Source organism: Melanotaenia boesemani, chromosome 4 (genome assembly GCF_017639745.1).
Source record: "Melanotaenia boesemani isolate fMelBoe1 chromosome 4, fMelBoe1.pri, whole genome shotgun sequence".
Lineage (NCBI taxonomy): Eukaryota > Metazoa > Chordata > Actinopteri > Atheriniformes > Melanotaeniidae > Melanotaenia > Melanotaenia boesemani.
In genome coordinates this window covers 35,061,012-35,073,576 of record NC_055685.1, presented here as the reverse complement: position 1 = coordinate 35,073,576, position 12,565 = coordinate 35,061,012, and the positions used below count along the sequence as shown (strand labels likewise).

The window sequence follows — 12,565 nt, the reverse complement described above, 5'->3', positions numbered from 1 at the left end:
GTCAGAAAATCTGGACTGACTAAATCAGTCAATGACCAGCATCATGGTCCTGATCTCTTTGTTTGGCTTCATCTACTCAGATCATTTAAAGAAACTCTGGAGATGTTTAACCTGCTTTGTTGTAAAGACCCCAGATCTAGAAGGACAAACACAAACTAAATACGAAGAGAAGGACTTTCCACATGGTTTATTAGATAAAACCATCAGAAAAGTCCATCATAGAAATTGTTTGGAAAGGTGCAAGAAAAATGAGGCTTCATTTTCTCCTCCTCCTCCTCTGTGTTCAACCCCCCCCTTTCAGCTCCAGGACAGGGAGTCGATGGTGACCCTGTTGGTGGGAGCGCGCTACGGGGTCAGTCAGGTGGTCAACCACAAGCTGAGCATAATGACCACCCTCACAGAGTTTACTAGTATCACTCGCATCGAGCTGCTGCCTGAATCAGACAAGGTCAGCCTGGTCAAAATATACCTGCAGGACATCAAGGTAAGACCGAAGAGGGTACACTCATATCAGTCTGTACTATATGCACACTTAGCCACAAAATGAAGTAAAACTGCAAGCTAAGTGTTTTTTGTTTTTGTTTTATTTTGTTTCACTGCTGACATTGTTTGTTTCATATCCTCTTCATCCCAGCCTCATCTCATACCATATTGTCTCCTTTGTTTTGCACAAAGCCCATCACATTACTGTTGGAGGCAACTGCAGCAAAGGATATGTCCTGCCTGATAGCAGGATATTGCCGTGTGTTCATTGACCCCAACCTCAACATCTTTCCCTGGATAGATGACAAGAAGCACAAAGTCTCTGCAGAGGAAGGTACAGAGACACAGAAGTATACACAAGTTTGAGCTTTCTGTCCCTGCAAATAACAAAGACACAACGCTAATACAAGCATGATTGAATTTAGTTTTTAGATAGCTTCTAGTTTTTGCGCATGCTGCACTAGGTCTGTCCACAGACTTTCAGTGATAGGTCAGGGTACTGCGAAGGCTGCATTAAAACTATCAGCTCATGCCTCCTGTAGCCGATCAGCATTATAGACCTGTTTCAATCTTGTTTTTATCTTAACTTTTATACAGATGGTGTTCATCTCTACAATATTAATCTGTTCTTCAGTTTAAAATTAGTTGTGCAGCTCAATGCAACACAAGCCCAAATTATGACTTATCCAGTTGGAAAGCAGTCTTTTCATAAAACTCCTCACCTTATATTTTTTCCTCATCCACACCTTTTACCATAGGAGTAAAAAAGCTCTGATTTACTGACTTATTCAAACTTCTGATGGTAAATTTTGTTTTGAAGTGGCATCAAAGGCTTGTAATCTCTTCCATTTAAGTCATGTGTGTAGGTGTGGCTGGATAGTGGAACATTACACTGTCAGTGTCAGCAAATCTTTTGATTGTAATTCAAGGCAAATGAGGCTTTTTCCCTCGAAAAGGTTTCTTGACATCAGCAAAAATTCCATTTTTCCCCATTAACCACTCGGGCAGTTTAATGTCTTTGATCAAAGGCGTACTTTTTCTGTTTGAGAGTAGACCTCCTTGTTTTAACACTTAACTTTGATCCAGCTCTCCATCAAAACTTTTACACACTGCTTAGATGCAAACGTGTTGTACTTCCATTCCAAACTCTGCTTCCTTTTCTCAAATTAAGTTGTCCATGTGCAAATGTTCAGCTCTGTCTTGAGCTCTTTACCTCACACTCAGACTCCTCCTGGGCACTCACAAAACTTTTGCTCTTGGACGTTTTCTGCATGATACTGGGTTGTGAGAGGATCCTGTTAAATTCCAATAGAAAGTCAGATATGATACTTACCGAGTAAATCACCACTGTTTCCTTGTAGGTGCACTTGTTTTACTTCAGTGAACTCCAGAGAATAGTTGCTTCCACCCACTACAACTTATTATTATGCATTTAATGCTTTTCCCCTTTAACTTTAAAGGTTCACTAACTTTGATACCTGGTGCAATCTGTTACAGAAACTATAAATATCCACAGAGAAAGACCAATTACTCTTTATTCTTAAGGGAAACTGCTGAGAAGAAAGTCTTAGAAGATTAATTGGTATTTGTAACCATCTGACAGACTTTAATCTTACATTTTATGGCTGGAAAACAAGTTGACTGAGTTTGGCTTAATGAAGACTGCTGAAAAAAATAAGCTACAGTTAATAGCTAAGATGTGAAAACTGGTGTAAAATAGGGGAAATGGAGGACCCCATGACTGGGTTTGTTTTGGGCTTCATAATGTATAAATCTGCCACTGGATTTTGCTGTCTTCTCATAGCCTGATTCTTCTTCCAAGTGGATGTCAGTTATTTTAATTTCCAGAACACTTTGCAGCTGTTAAAAAGAACTAAATGTCAAAGAATCAGCACTTTCATAGAGTTTAGGAATCTGCAGCTTCTGTCCCTGCCTGAAGATGAGTGAAGACAAGCTATAGCCCTAACCACCTACTGAAGTCTGCTAAAAGTGATCTGAGAGCCTAATTCTCTTGAGGAGACCAACCTTCTACATTACTTGTTTCTATTTGTAATTTTGAGATCACATATGTTGTGAAACTTATTTTTAAAAATCGCAGCTTCAGTGCTTCACCATTTGGAGATCTGCTCATCTACTAAAGGGGCCTCAAATTTTTGCATGTCGCTTTCTAAAAGAGCAGATGTAGAAATTTTACTGGCTTTGCACCTGTCTTGTGTTAACGTGGATGCATCCTTACAGGTTACGTGTCTCGATGCGGAAGTGACTCTGATGACTCTTCGGACTTGGACATGGAGCCGCTGCTCAGTCTGGCGCCTCAGGACGAGAAGCCGTGTCCACGTGTCAGATCCGCGTCAGACCCGGATGGCAGGAAAAGAAAAGACAGAATGAGGCATAAAGGTGGCAAAGACAAGGGAGATAAACCTTGGGAGGACAAGAAGCTGAAAGAAGAGAAGAACATGGACACAGAAAAAGAAAAGTCTGCCTCAGAAAAAAATCAAGAGGGCAAGAATGAGGAGACAGCGGAGACAAAGAGAGATGAAGATGGTGGACTAAAACAGATCAAAATAAAGGACGACGATTCAGGAGGGCAAGCCAGACAAAAAGAGAGGGTTGGAGGTGGAGAGGCAGCAGAGGAGCAGCCATCTGTATCAGAAGCATCAGATTCATGTCACACTGACACTCATGTCATCACCAGCCCATCCAGTGACTCTCTTGATGCCCTAGAAGAAGATGACTTAATTACCTGCTCCTCTTCCTCCACCTATCCAAACGCTTGCCCACAAACCTACGTCTGCTTCCACTCTCCAATACAGCTTCACCCACACTCAGACAGGCACGTTCAGCCTCACCTCCTTATACCTCCACCTGTTCACTCCCATCCCTTTATCCACCTTACAACTGTCAACAAACCAGAAGGAGGAGGAGGAGGCTGCAGGAAGTCAGGTGATGGAGCTGATCCCCAAATCTTCTCACCCGACTCCCCCTCTTCGCAGAGCTTTCCCGATTCCCAACAATGTTCAGGTAGTATCTTCTCAGACGACAGCTCCCTGTGTTTCTCTGAGCTCTCCCGCCTCGTGGACCTCCTTCCAAGCCCTCCGGAGGCCAGTGAAGAGGACGATGATGAAGAAGAGCAGAGAAGGAGGGAAAAGTTACAAAAAGAAATAGCTGTGACAGTGAGAAAAGCAAGCGAAGAAGGAGGTGCAAGTGGGGAGGGTAGTATGAAAGAGCATCTACTTTCTTCTCCATCATCCCAATCCTCCCACAAAGACTTTGTGTTTAACTTTGACCAAAGCGACGCTCGCTGCTACTACAACATCTGCTCCAACATCACCCCCGACAGCGCTCGCAGCCTTCCACACCCCCGGCAGCTTCACACCGGAGGAGTGAGGGAGGAGGAGGGAGCTGTGGCCAAGGCTGAAGATCTGGAGCCCATCCCCATCCTCCATCCACCCCCTGGCTTTGGAGACAGCAGCTCTGACGAGGAGTTCTTTGATGCCAGAGATCGCTTCACTTCACCTGAAGATCCCACCTCAGGTGCCGTGCCAAGAGGTGATTTAGGTTTTATTCAGATGACAATCAAAGATTGTCTGTGAGTCCTGTCTTTGATGCTCTCTGGTGGCTGAAGTGTTTCCTGCATGAAACTAAACAGCACTGCAGAGTGGCAGGAAAGGTTAAAGATGGGGGCTGCTGCTTGGAGAGAGCATGAAGCATAAAGTTAAATCCAGAAGACAGAAAGGTTCGGAGGAGGGTATCTTTAAAAACAGTAGCCCCGAAATAAAGACTGAAGGTGAATTTTGAGGAAACAGACTGAGATTGTAATAATAAATTGTTAATAACTTAAATACAGCTAAAATTGAGCTATGTGTGGGTCTCTATATTTATTGTGGCGGATATTTCAGAGGAAAATATGTTAACCTTTTTATTACTGCTACACTATTTGCTTTCCAAAAGAAAGTTATAAAATATTTTAAAATTCTTTTGTTATAGTTTCAGTTTTATACAGAAGTGGAGTTGAAACTATGATTTGAAATAATTTTTTGATAACTGTCTCCGTAGTATTTTTTTTAATTAAAACTGGGCAATAAAGGAAAGGACACACTTTCCTATTGAATCCGATGGGTAAACATATCCAAACTAATGTTTGCAGAGAGCAAAGATATAGTTGAAAACTCGGGTGAAGCTAATGCAACTGCATCAGGATCCATCACGATCAGGGACCCCCATAAAAAATAAGTATTAATCGTATACAAATGTTCACTTTTGTCAATGTAGCTCTCGGCTACTGGAATCTAATCTGATTTAATCTAATTAGTTTATTTCAGTTTTCAAAATGCAATAAAGCTGAACTGAAACCCACCTGGATCCAGAGCAGGGAAGCTGTGCTTCAACACCTGGAACAAGGAATTATTTTAGCAATCACAAAAACTCAAAGGTTTCAGTCGCTACCTCCCTCATACTGGATCTTTATTTAATTTTTTTTTTTTTTTTTTTTTTTTTTGCATTTCCATTTTATGCAAACGTTTATCACAAACTGCAGAAAGTTTTGTGAACTCTTAGGAATGTGCACATTTCAAATTTCAGACTGATTAAAAGAAATCAGGAAGGAAAAAAGATAATGAAAAAAAAATTTCAGTTATCAAAAATCAGAAAAAAATACTTTACTGGAGAAAAAATACATCAACACTTCATGCAAATGACGTTGAATTTAGTTTTGATTCTTCTCAAAACACCCCTATGATGACAACAAATCATGGACCCAGGTTTCCCTTGCCTAGACGTGGGTCACCGGCCCCCCCTCTGGCGGTCTGATCCTCAGCTGCAGAAGCTCTTCTTAAAGGGTGCTGAACTTATCCATAATTGTTCTCAAGAATATTGAATAACTTACTTAAGAAGATTTTTCGTTGTTTCCACTCGTAACTTTTACCTTTATCTCACATATAAAACCAGAAACAACACAGGTGTTACATATGGACTCCACAGAGACATCGATAGGTTAACTATACTTTATTATCAAGACTGAACACAAGGGAAAGGTCTTACTCGAACCGAACAGAAGGAGACAGTTGGAGGGACAGGAACCAGGAACGGCGAAGGGGTGAGTCCATGAATTATTCAGGTTTAAGGTCCGACAGGGAGTGACTGTGGTGCTGGTGTATATAAGAACTGGTGAGTCAATGGGGGACAGGTGTGACAGGTTGGGTAGATTGGAGAGCTGGGGTCAGGGACAGGTGTGGAGGACCAGGGGAGTGCTGATGGAGGAGTGGCAAAATCACTCACTGCTATTTAAAACATTAATCTCTACATTTTATTACCTGAAAGTTTACTTCTTTTTCCAGGTATTTGTTTCTTTACAACACAATGCTGTTAAATACAACACAAACCCATAAAACAAACTGAATATCATACATGGTTTCACAGTTTCCAACATCAACATGAACAACATGCAAAGAAAAAGAAGCTTCTTTGATTTCACGTGTGGCTGTTTATGTTGCTGTTTCGTACAGGGAGCTCATCACTGTTTATGTTAACCGCCTTCACCTTCGCATCTGAGCTGCTCAGTCTATCTCTGGTTTTAAGTCTCTTCTCAAGACCCACTTCTTTGCGCTGGCATTTGAACAAAATTGAGCTTGATATTTGCATGTTTTACTTTTTATTCCAATTTTATTGATTATTTGATTTATTGATTTTTTTATTGTTTTATTGTGTGGTGTTTTATTTTCAACCTTAGCATGTTTGTTGTTGTATTGTTCAGCACTTTGGGCAACTGCTGTTGCAGAAAATGTGCTGTATAAACAAACTTGAACTTGAGCCCTGTTTGTTTTTTTCAGATATTTGCAGACAGATGAAGCTGGACCTCCTCAGTACTCTCAGCCTCAGCGACATCAAGGTCTCTGTGGATGATCAAGACAAAAACTCAGAAGCAGGAGTGGACAGAAAGCAAGGAGTAGAAGAAGGTGGCAGCAGAGAAACCTTGTTCCACCTCAGAAAAAGATCTCGGAAGCGTCGTTCCTTCATGGAAACTGATTACACCTCCAGGGTGACATATCCAGAACCTGATCCAGAACCAAAGCACAACTTAACTGCCAACAGGCACCCCAAAAACATTATATCAGAAGCCATCGACATCCAAATGCTAAGTTCAGATCCAGAACCTTTTGAGCAAACCAAGAATCCCAGTCCTACTATCTCCTCGCTTACTCACTCTGAAGGAGAACCTGCTCAACTTGAGTCAAAGCCCATCCCGTCTAAACTCCGCTCACAAAGACCAGAATTAAAATCCTCCTCCAGGACCAGGAAACAGGAAATGGAGATGGAGCCTGATGCAATGGAGTCCAAATCAGTCACGGATCTAGTGAAAACCGTATCTCCAATCATCACTGTTGTCCGCTGTAGGGTTGATCCAGACGGGAAGGAGAGCACAGATCGGCAAGGTGATGGGAAGGAGGAAGAGGAGGGAGAAGAGGAGGTGGGTGAAGGAAAAGATGAGGCAGACAAGGAGGAGCCCGTGGCCATGACAGGGAATGGGCCTTTCACAAGTCACATGTTTTTGCCTGACATCATTGAGGAGGAAGGTAAGGAGGAAGATGAGAAGAAACAAAGGATAAGAGGATTTTCATCCAGCTTAAAGAGGCCTCTTCTCGGTGCTGAAAGGCCACAAGAGGGCAGCACACTGTCTACATGTTTAACAGACGGGAATGAAAAATGTAGCAAAGACCTTTTGTGCTCTGAATTAATTTCCTCACAGAAAGACACATATGTGAATGAATATTCCCCTCCAACATATTCACCACCACCCCCTCCACCTTCATCCCCTCTGCCACCAGCACCCGATCTACACAAATCAGAAAGTGGGCATTTGATGCATGAAGAAGGAAACTCTGAAAACATGGGCACCTCAAACAAAATGAGTGTTTTCAATCATTCGGAGCAAAGTTCAGCCTTCATTCCAGAGACGAGCGACCATGCTGACAAAGTGGCGTCAGTCAAAGTTAAAACCGCCCACGATAAGGAAGCCACCGAAGTTCTTGAATCTACCATCAACACAAGCGACGAAGTTACAGACAGCACAAACTCAGACAATGTTTTTGATGATGATGATGATGATGATGTTAGTAACTCCTTAAATTATAGCTCATGTGATAAAACTAATGACAGGACTGAGTCGGCAAAGTGTAGCATCAGCGATACCTCAGCCAGAGCAGATACAGATGAATCGCACATCAACATTAAGCCCCTTCCAAAGTATGAAGTTCAGACAGGAAGTCCCTCCATTAATGCTGATTACACTCTAGCTATAAACTCTATCACGGCAAAGCTCGGAGCTGCGACCAGCATCACGTCTCCAACTTTTAATTCAGATGCTAGACTGAAAAGTGAGGTTGCTCCTCAAAATGTTTCATCTTCAGATCCAAACACAGATAATACCACATCTGATTCCACCATACCAAGAGCTGAAGCCAAAACGAATCTAACCAGTCCAAACTTAATAATGGCTAAAACCGCCACAGTCCAGGATCTCTCTAAAGACCCGTCTACTCCGACTCATTTCCTCTTCCAGACCTGTTCGCCAACCATTATGGGCCGGCTGTCTGCATCAACACTCAGGGGAAAGATTCAAAGTCTGCCCCTTTATTTATCGCGTTCCCAAGACAGTCTGAATCGAGCTGGAGATGGAAGTACAGTCCAGAGTCCTGCTGAGGAAAACAGTAGAGACGACTCAAAGATTGCCATCAAAGTGACAGATGTTCATGATGTCACAAAAACTCTTGACTTAGAGATGGGCGCAACAGCTGAATCGGCCGAATCAGACGACTCGGATACAACACTAACAGGATCTGAGGTGGACGGGGAGTTTTTTGTAGAAACAACCTCAGCGAAGAGTTTTCCATCAGGGTCTGAGGTTAAAGAAGGTTGTCCTCAGATGCCGGTCCAAACTGAGCCCAAATCCCAACATCAAAGTCAGCCTCTGCACAGCAGACTTAACGAGAACATACCTGGGCCGGTAACAGCGCCTCCACCCTCCATAGTGAGCCTACTCCAAAGAGATACCACCAGCCTAAAGGTAAACCCTCCAGGACCTATAAAAGATCCTCCAGAACCAATCATCAAAGTCAGTAGTCCAACTAAAAACAGTCAAGCCATTAAAGGGAGAACTCAGTCTCGCTCCATTCCTCCTCCAATCGTGGTGACTACACAGAATCTAAATGGACCAGGACTTGCGTTTCATAGTCAGTCCCAAAGAGCAAGTAAGACCAGTAGCGATAGACCTTTAACTGGTCTTTGTCAGCCTTCAGAGCAGAATTCAGACTCAGCAAAACTTTCCACAGGCTGCAGGGTGTTTACCATCTGTGAAGACCAGTCCCAGACAAAGACCTCAGTGGAAGCGGGGTCTGCTCAACCCTTGAAGTCTGAGTTCGGCTGCAGTTCTGTGCTCGCGTCTGGGTGTGAATCAGTTGCAGAGGGGGTGCAGGTACCACTGGACGCTTGTGGCTGCCCAGCAGTTTACTCAAACTGTTTCAGCGGGGAGGACAGCTTCGATGAGGAGCTGACGGTCTACGAGTTCTCTTGTCGTGCTCAGAGAAGCAGTGTTACCCAGATTTCTGCAGCAGGTCTTCCTCTCATTACATCGCCCCCTGTTCCCTCCTTTCTCTCTGTCTCTCCCACCCACTCCCCCTCTTTTCCTCGTTCCATCCTCTTCTCCTCCTCCACCTCTGAGCTCAGCCCTCTCCTCTCGCCTCTGTCAAACACCTCTGATTCATACACTTCTCAAATGCACAAGGACATGATCAGTTATTTAGGTCAGCAGCGCTACTCAGACCCTCCAGCAGGTTTCCAGGCTCTCCGTATAGATGTGGACAAGCTCCTTTCTGTTTTGGAAGGCAGCAGCACTGACCGATCCATGGCTGGTCATGGAGGTCGTCACCCAAGGGACAGCTGCCCGGTGCACTTTACAGAAAACAAGAGGGTGCTGCAGATAGAGGCCCGGCGGCTTATGTCCGGCTGTCAGAAGGTAGTGGGGACTGGGCAGAGCCCAGAAGAAATGCTTCACTCCTTGGCCAACAGTTTCCGAACCCTGGTGGAGCTGGCAGGTATCTGCCTTTGGTTCTCCGGTTGTGACAGGTGTGACCGAAGGAACGCAGAGGCGGTTGCAGGTCTGGCAGACGTGGCGCGCTCGTTCAGGGACTTCTGTCTGGCAGCGGAGAGAGCCTGCAGCAAACGCAGCTGCCACGACCTGAGCACCAAACTGCTGGCCAAACAGTGCACAGCGCTCACAGCGTCCGTCTTCTGCCTCACTCAGCTGTTCCGCACCCTCACCGCACTGTGAGTGGACCACAGCCGCTGAGGACTCCACGTACATGAGGTCACTGGTGAGCCCACAGCTGCTGCAGAACAGGGCAAAGTGATCTGGGACAGTCAGCATGTTTAGAAGCTTGATGCGCAGATTTCTGGGAGTTCAGCTAAAAGTCTAAATAGCCACGAGAACTCAACATCATAGAGCCACTTTTTGTCCAGTTAAGCCAGAGAACAAACATAGAGGTGCATGTGGTAACTGATCACTTTCAGAGCTACGGCCAAAAGTGTTGGGTGGAGCAAGCTGCAGGATTAGACTCTGTAGTACTGAGGAACTGATGTACTTGAATGTATTATTTATAATTTCCATCCGTTTTTTGTGTTTATTTAATTATTAAGTTGCAACAGTTTGTGAGAAAGTAAGAAATGTCAAAGAAAAAGGAAGTTTGGAAATGTTTACTTAAAGCTTTATACCGATGAGTAGCGTTGTGGCCAAGGACACACACACACACATACACATAATACTGTTTGCAGAGTAAATCTGTTTGATTCAGTCATTCATACACAGGCCTTTGATTCAGCTGTCTATTTTTCTGTGACAAAACTTTGTTTCCTCTGATCCTCTGAGAACTGTGCAGTTTTCTGATGCGTAATGATGGTATCTTAATGTTGTCCAGGCTGTCAGTGAGGACTTTTGTTGAATGTTGTTGTTTACAAAAACCAAAAACTAGCTTGAGAAGTCATTTGATTGAATTGAGCCTGAGCTGTTTGCCATTTTATAAACCTAGTATAAAGTATGCTGATGTATGTGCATTATGTGATTTCTTGAAATAACATTTTGGCTGAGTTACGTTCAAGTCTGGTGAAGTTTTTCACACACATTTTGGTGTGATTTATGGGACTGTAATACTGCAAACAGCTTTTCCCTTAGTGTTTTATCAACACCCTATTTTTCCATCAGCAGGTAAAAGACTGAACCCTCTTGTGCATGGTGACGATGCTGTCAAACCTGTTTTGTTTGTTTGTTGTTTTTTTTTTCAAAACAGTTATTTATTTTTCTATGTAGCACAAACATATTAATAACAACAGTCTGCAGCTTATGAAAGATAATTAGTAAATGATATTTGTAGGATGTTCCATAGTTTTATGAGAGCTTGTTTTGAGTTTCAGACTTTGATTCAAGATCATAAAATCCTGCACAGCTCTGTTTGAACTCTGGGGACAGTAAAAAAAAAAAGAAGAAAGAAAAGACTGACTCATACCAACCTGTCTCTAACACTAAGTGCTTTATTACTGCAGGTGATCACGAAACGTAGTAATCCAGTACCAGAATTTGGCCACAAATAGCCCAAACAGAGCATGATTTCAGTATGCAGTATTATTATTATTATTATTATTATTATTATTATTATTATTATTATTATTGTTATTACTGACTATGAGATTTGTTCAGCCTTTATTATGTAGGGTTGGTCAAACTGATGCAGTGGAGATTGAGAGCCTCTCATCAAAAGTCAATAAGCTGAATGCATCTGTCACAAAATCATGAACAACACCGTTCAGCACTGATTTGCTTAAAGCTTATTATAGTGGATAAGCTGTTGCATTGCAGCATTTTCACTTGGAATGTTTCTTAAAATAAAAAAGCCTTGAAGTACACTGGACCTGCATGTTCACTGCAGCAACATCAGAAGAGATTTCACCACCTCCATGCTGGAAACACAAAATACTGCAAACAGTGTTTGTATTAATATTAAGACAACAAAAAGAATTTATATATTCACATGTACTGTTTCATTCTGTTTGGTTGCAGCAAGAAATCGTTTTCTGTACTTTCTTCCCAGTTTGCATCAGAGGAGAACTCGTCAACTTTTTACCACAACTTCCATTTTGGATACCCTCTCAAATTAATGAAGGAGTGTGTTCTTTTGTAATCATCTGTGCTCACGAAGCATGCTGTTACAAGCCATAAAATGCTTTGTTATTTTATCAGGGATCTTATCTGTGAATGACTGAATGGTGATGTCTGCTCTTGCTTTGTAATCCTCAACTCCCACCATTAAAATCCATGTTAAGATCTCTGTTTAATTTCTTTATTGCAGATTTCTCAGCAAAAAGACACACACTTCATCTATGTTGCGCCTGTTATAAAGAAGGATTAACATTCTCAGAAAGAAATTACTACATCTCAGTAAAACTGCATCTGTTGATGGTCATGGACCTTGGAATAATGTTTTTACCAACTTAAATTTCATACATATAAACCTGATGCTTTTGCCACTATAATCACTCCAGAGAATGTAACATGCAGCCGTTTATTGGCGCTAAATATAAACTGCTTATATATATATTTTTTTTTCTAAATGTTTTAACTAAATTATACAACTTAAAGAAAAAGATGGCATTTCATTGCATGTATGCATCACAGAATGGCATCTCTGTTCATCTTTTAAAGCTTATTTTTTGCAAGAATATAATTTTATAATCTACTCTATTTTGTTGAAAAATAACTCAAACACAAGAAGAAGTTTAAGAAGTAATAGGTAAGAGATTCTCTTTTAATCACTATGTAGGCAAATTGTTTAACCGTTAAAGTATGTTTTACAAAAATATTATTTTTATTATATTTATTTATGATAAATTAATTCGGTTATCTTTTTTCAGGATATTTGGAGAATTTAGATTCGCATATGAGGTATTGTGTTGGACGACATGTTTTTTTTGCCAAAGAAATCATTTCTCCTGTGACCCTGTCCTAACGAAACATCTGGTCATGAGGTTCTGTCAGGAT

The 12,565-nt window shown here is 42.0% G+C and overlaps 1 protein-coding gene across 1 annotated transcript in view; it reads left to right on the top strand.

The window, feature by feature from the left end:
* Positions 1–11,851, top strand: part of LOC121638970 (FERM and PDZ domain-containing protein 1) — a 60,799-nt gene extending 48,948 nt beyond the window's left edge. The window contains exons 13-16 of the mRNA XM_041984096.1: positions 302–484; positions 676–817; positions 2,722–4,032; positions 6,312–11,851. Coding sequence (XP_041840030.1) covers positions 302–484; positions 676–817; positions 2,722–4,032; positions 6,312–9,808 — 5,133 coding nt within the window. The 3' untranslated portion in view covers positions 9,809–11,851. The remainder of the gene's footprint in view (positions 1–301; positions 485–675; positions 818–2,721; positions 4,033–6,311) is intronic.
* The last annotated feature ends 714 nt before the right edge of the window (positions 11,852–12,565 follow it).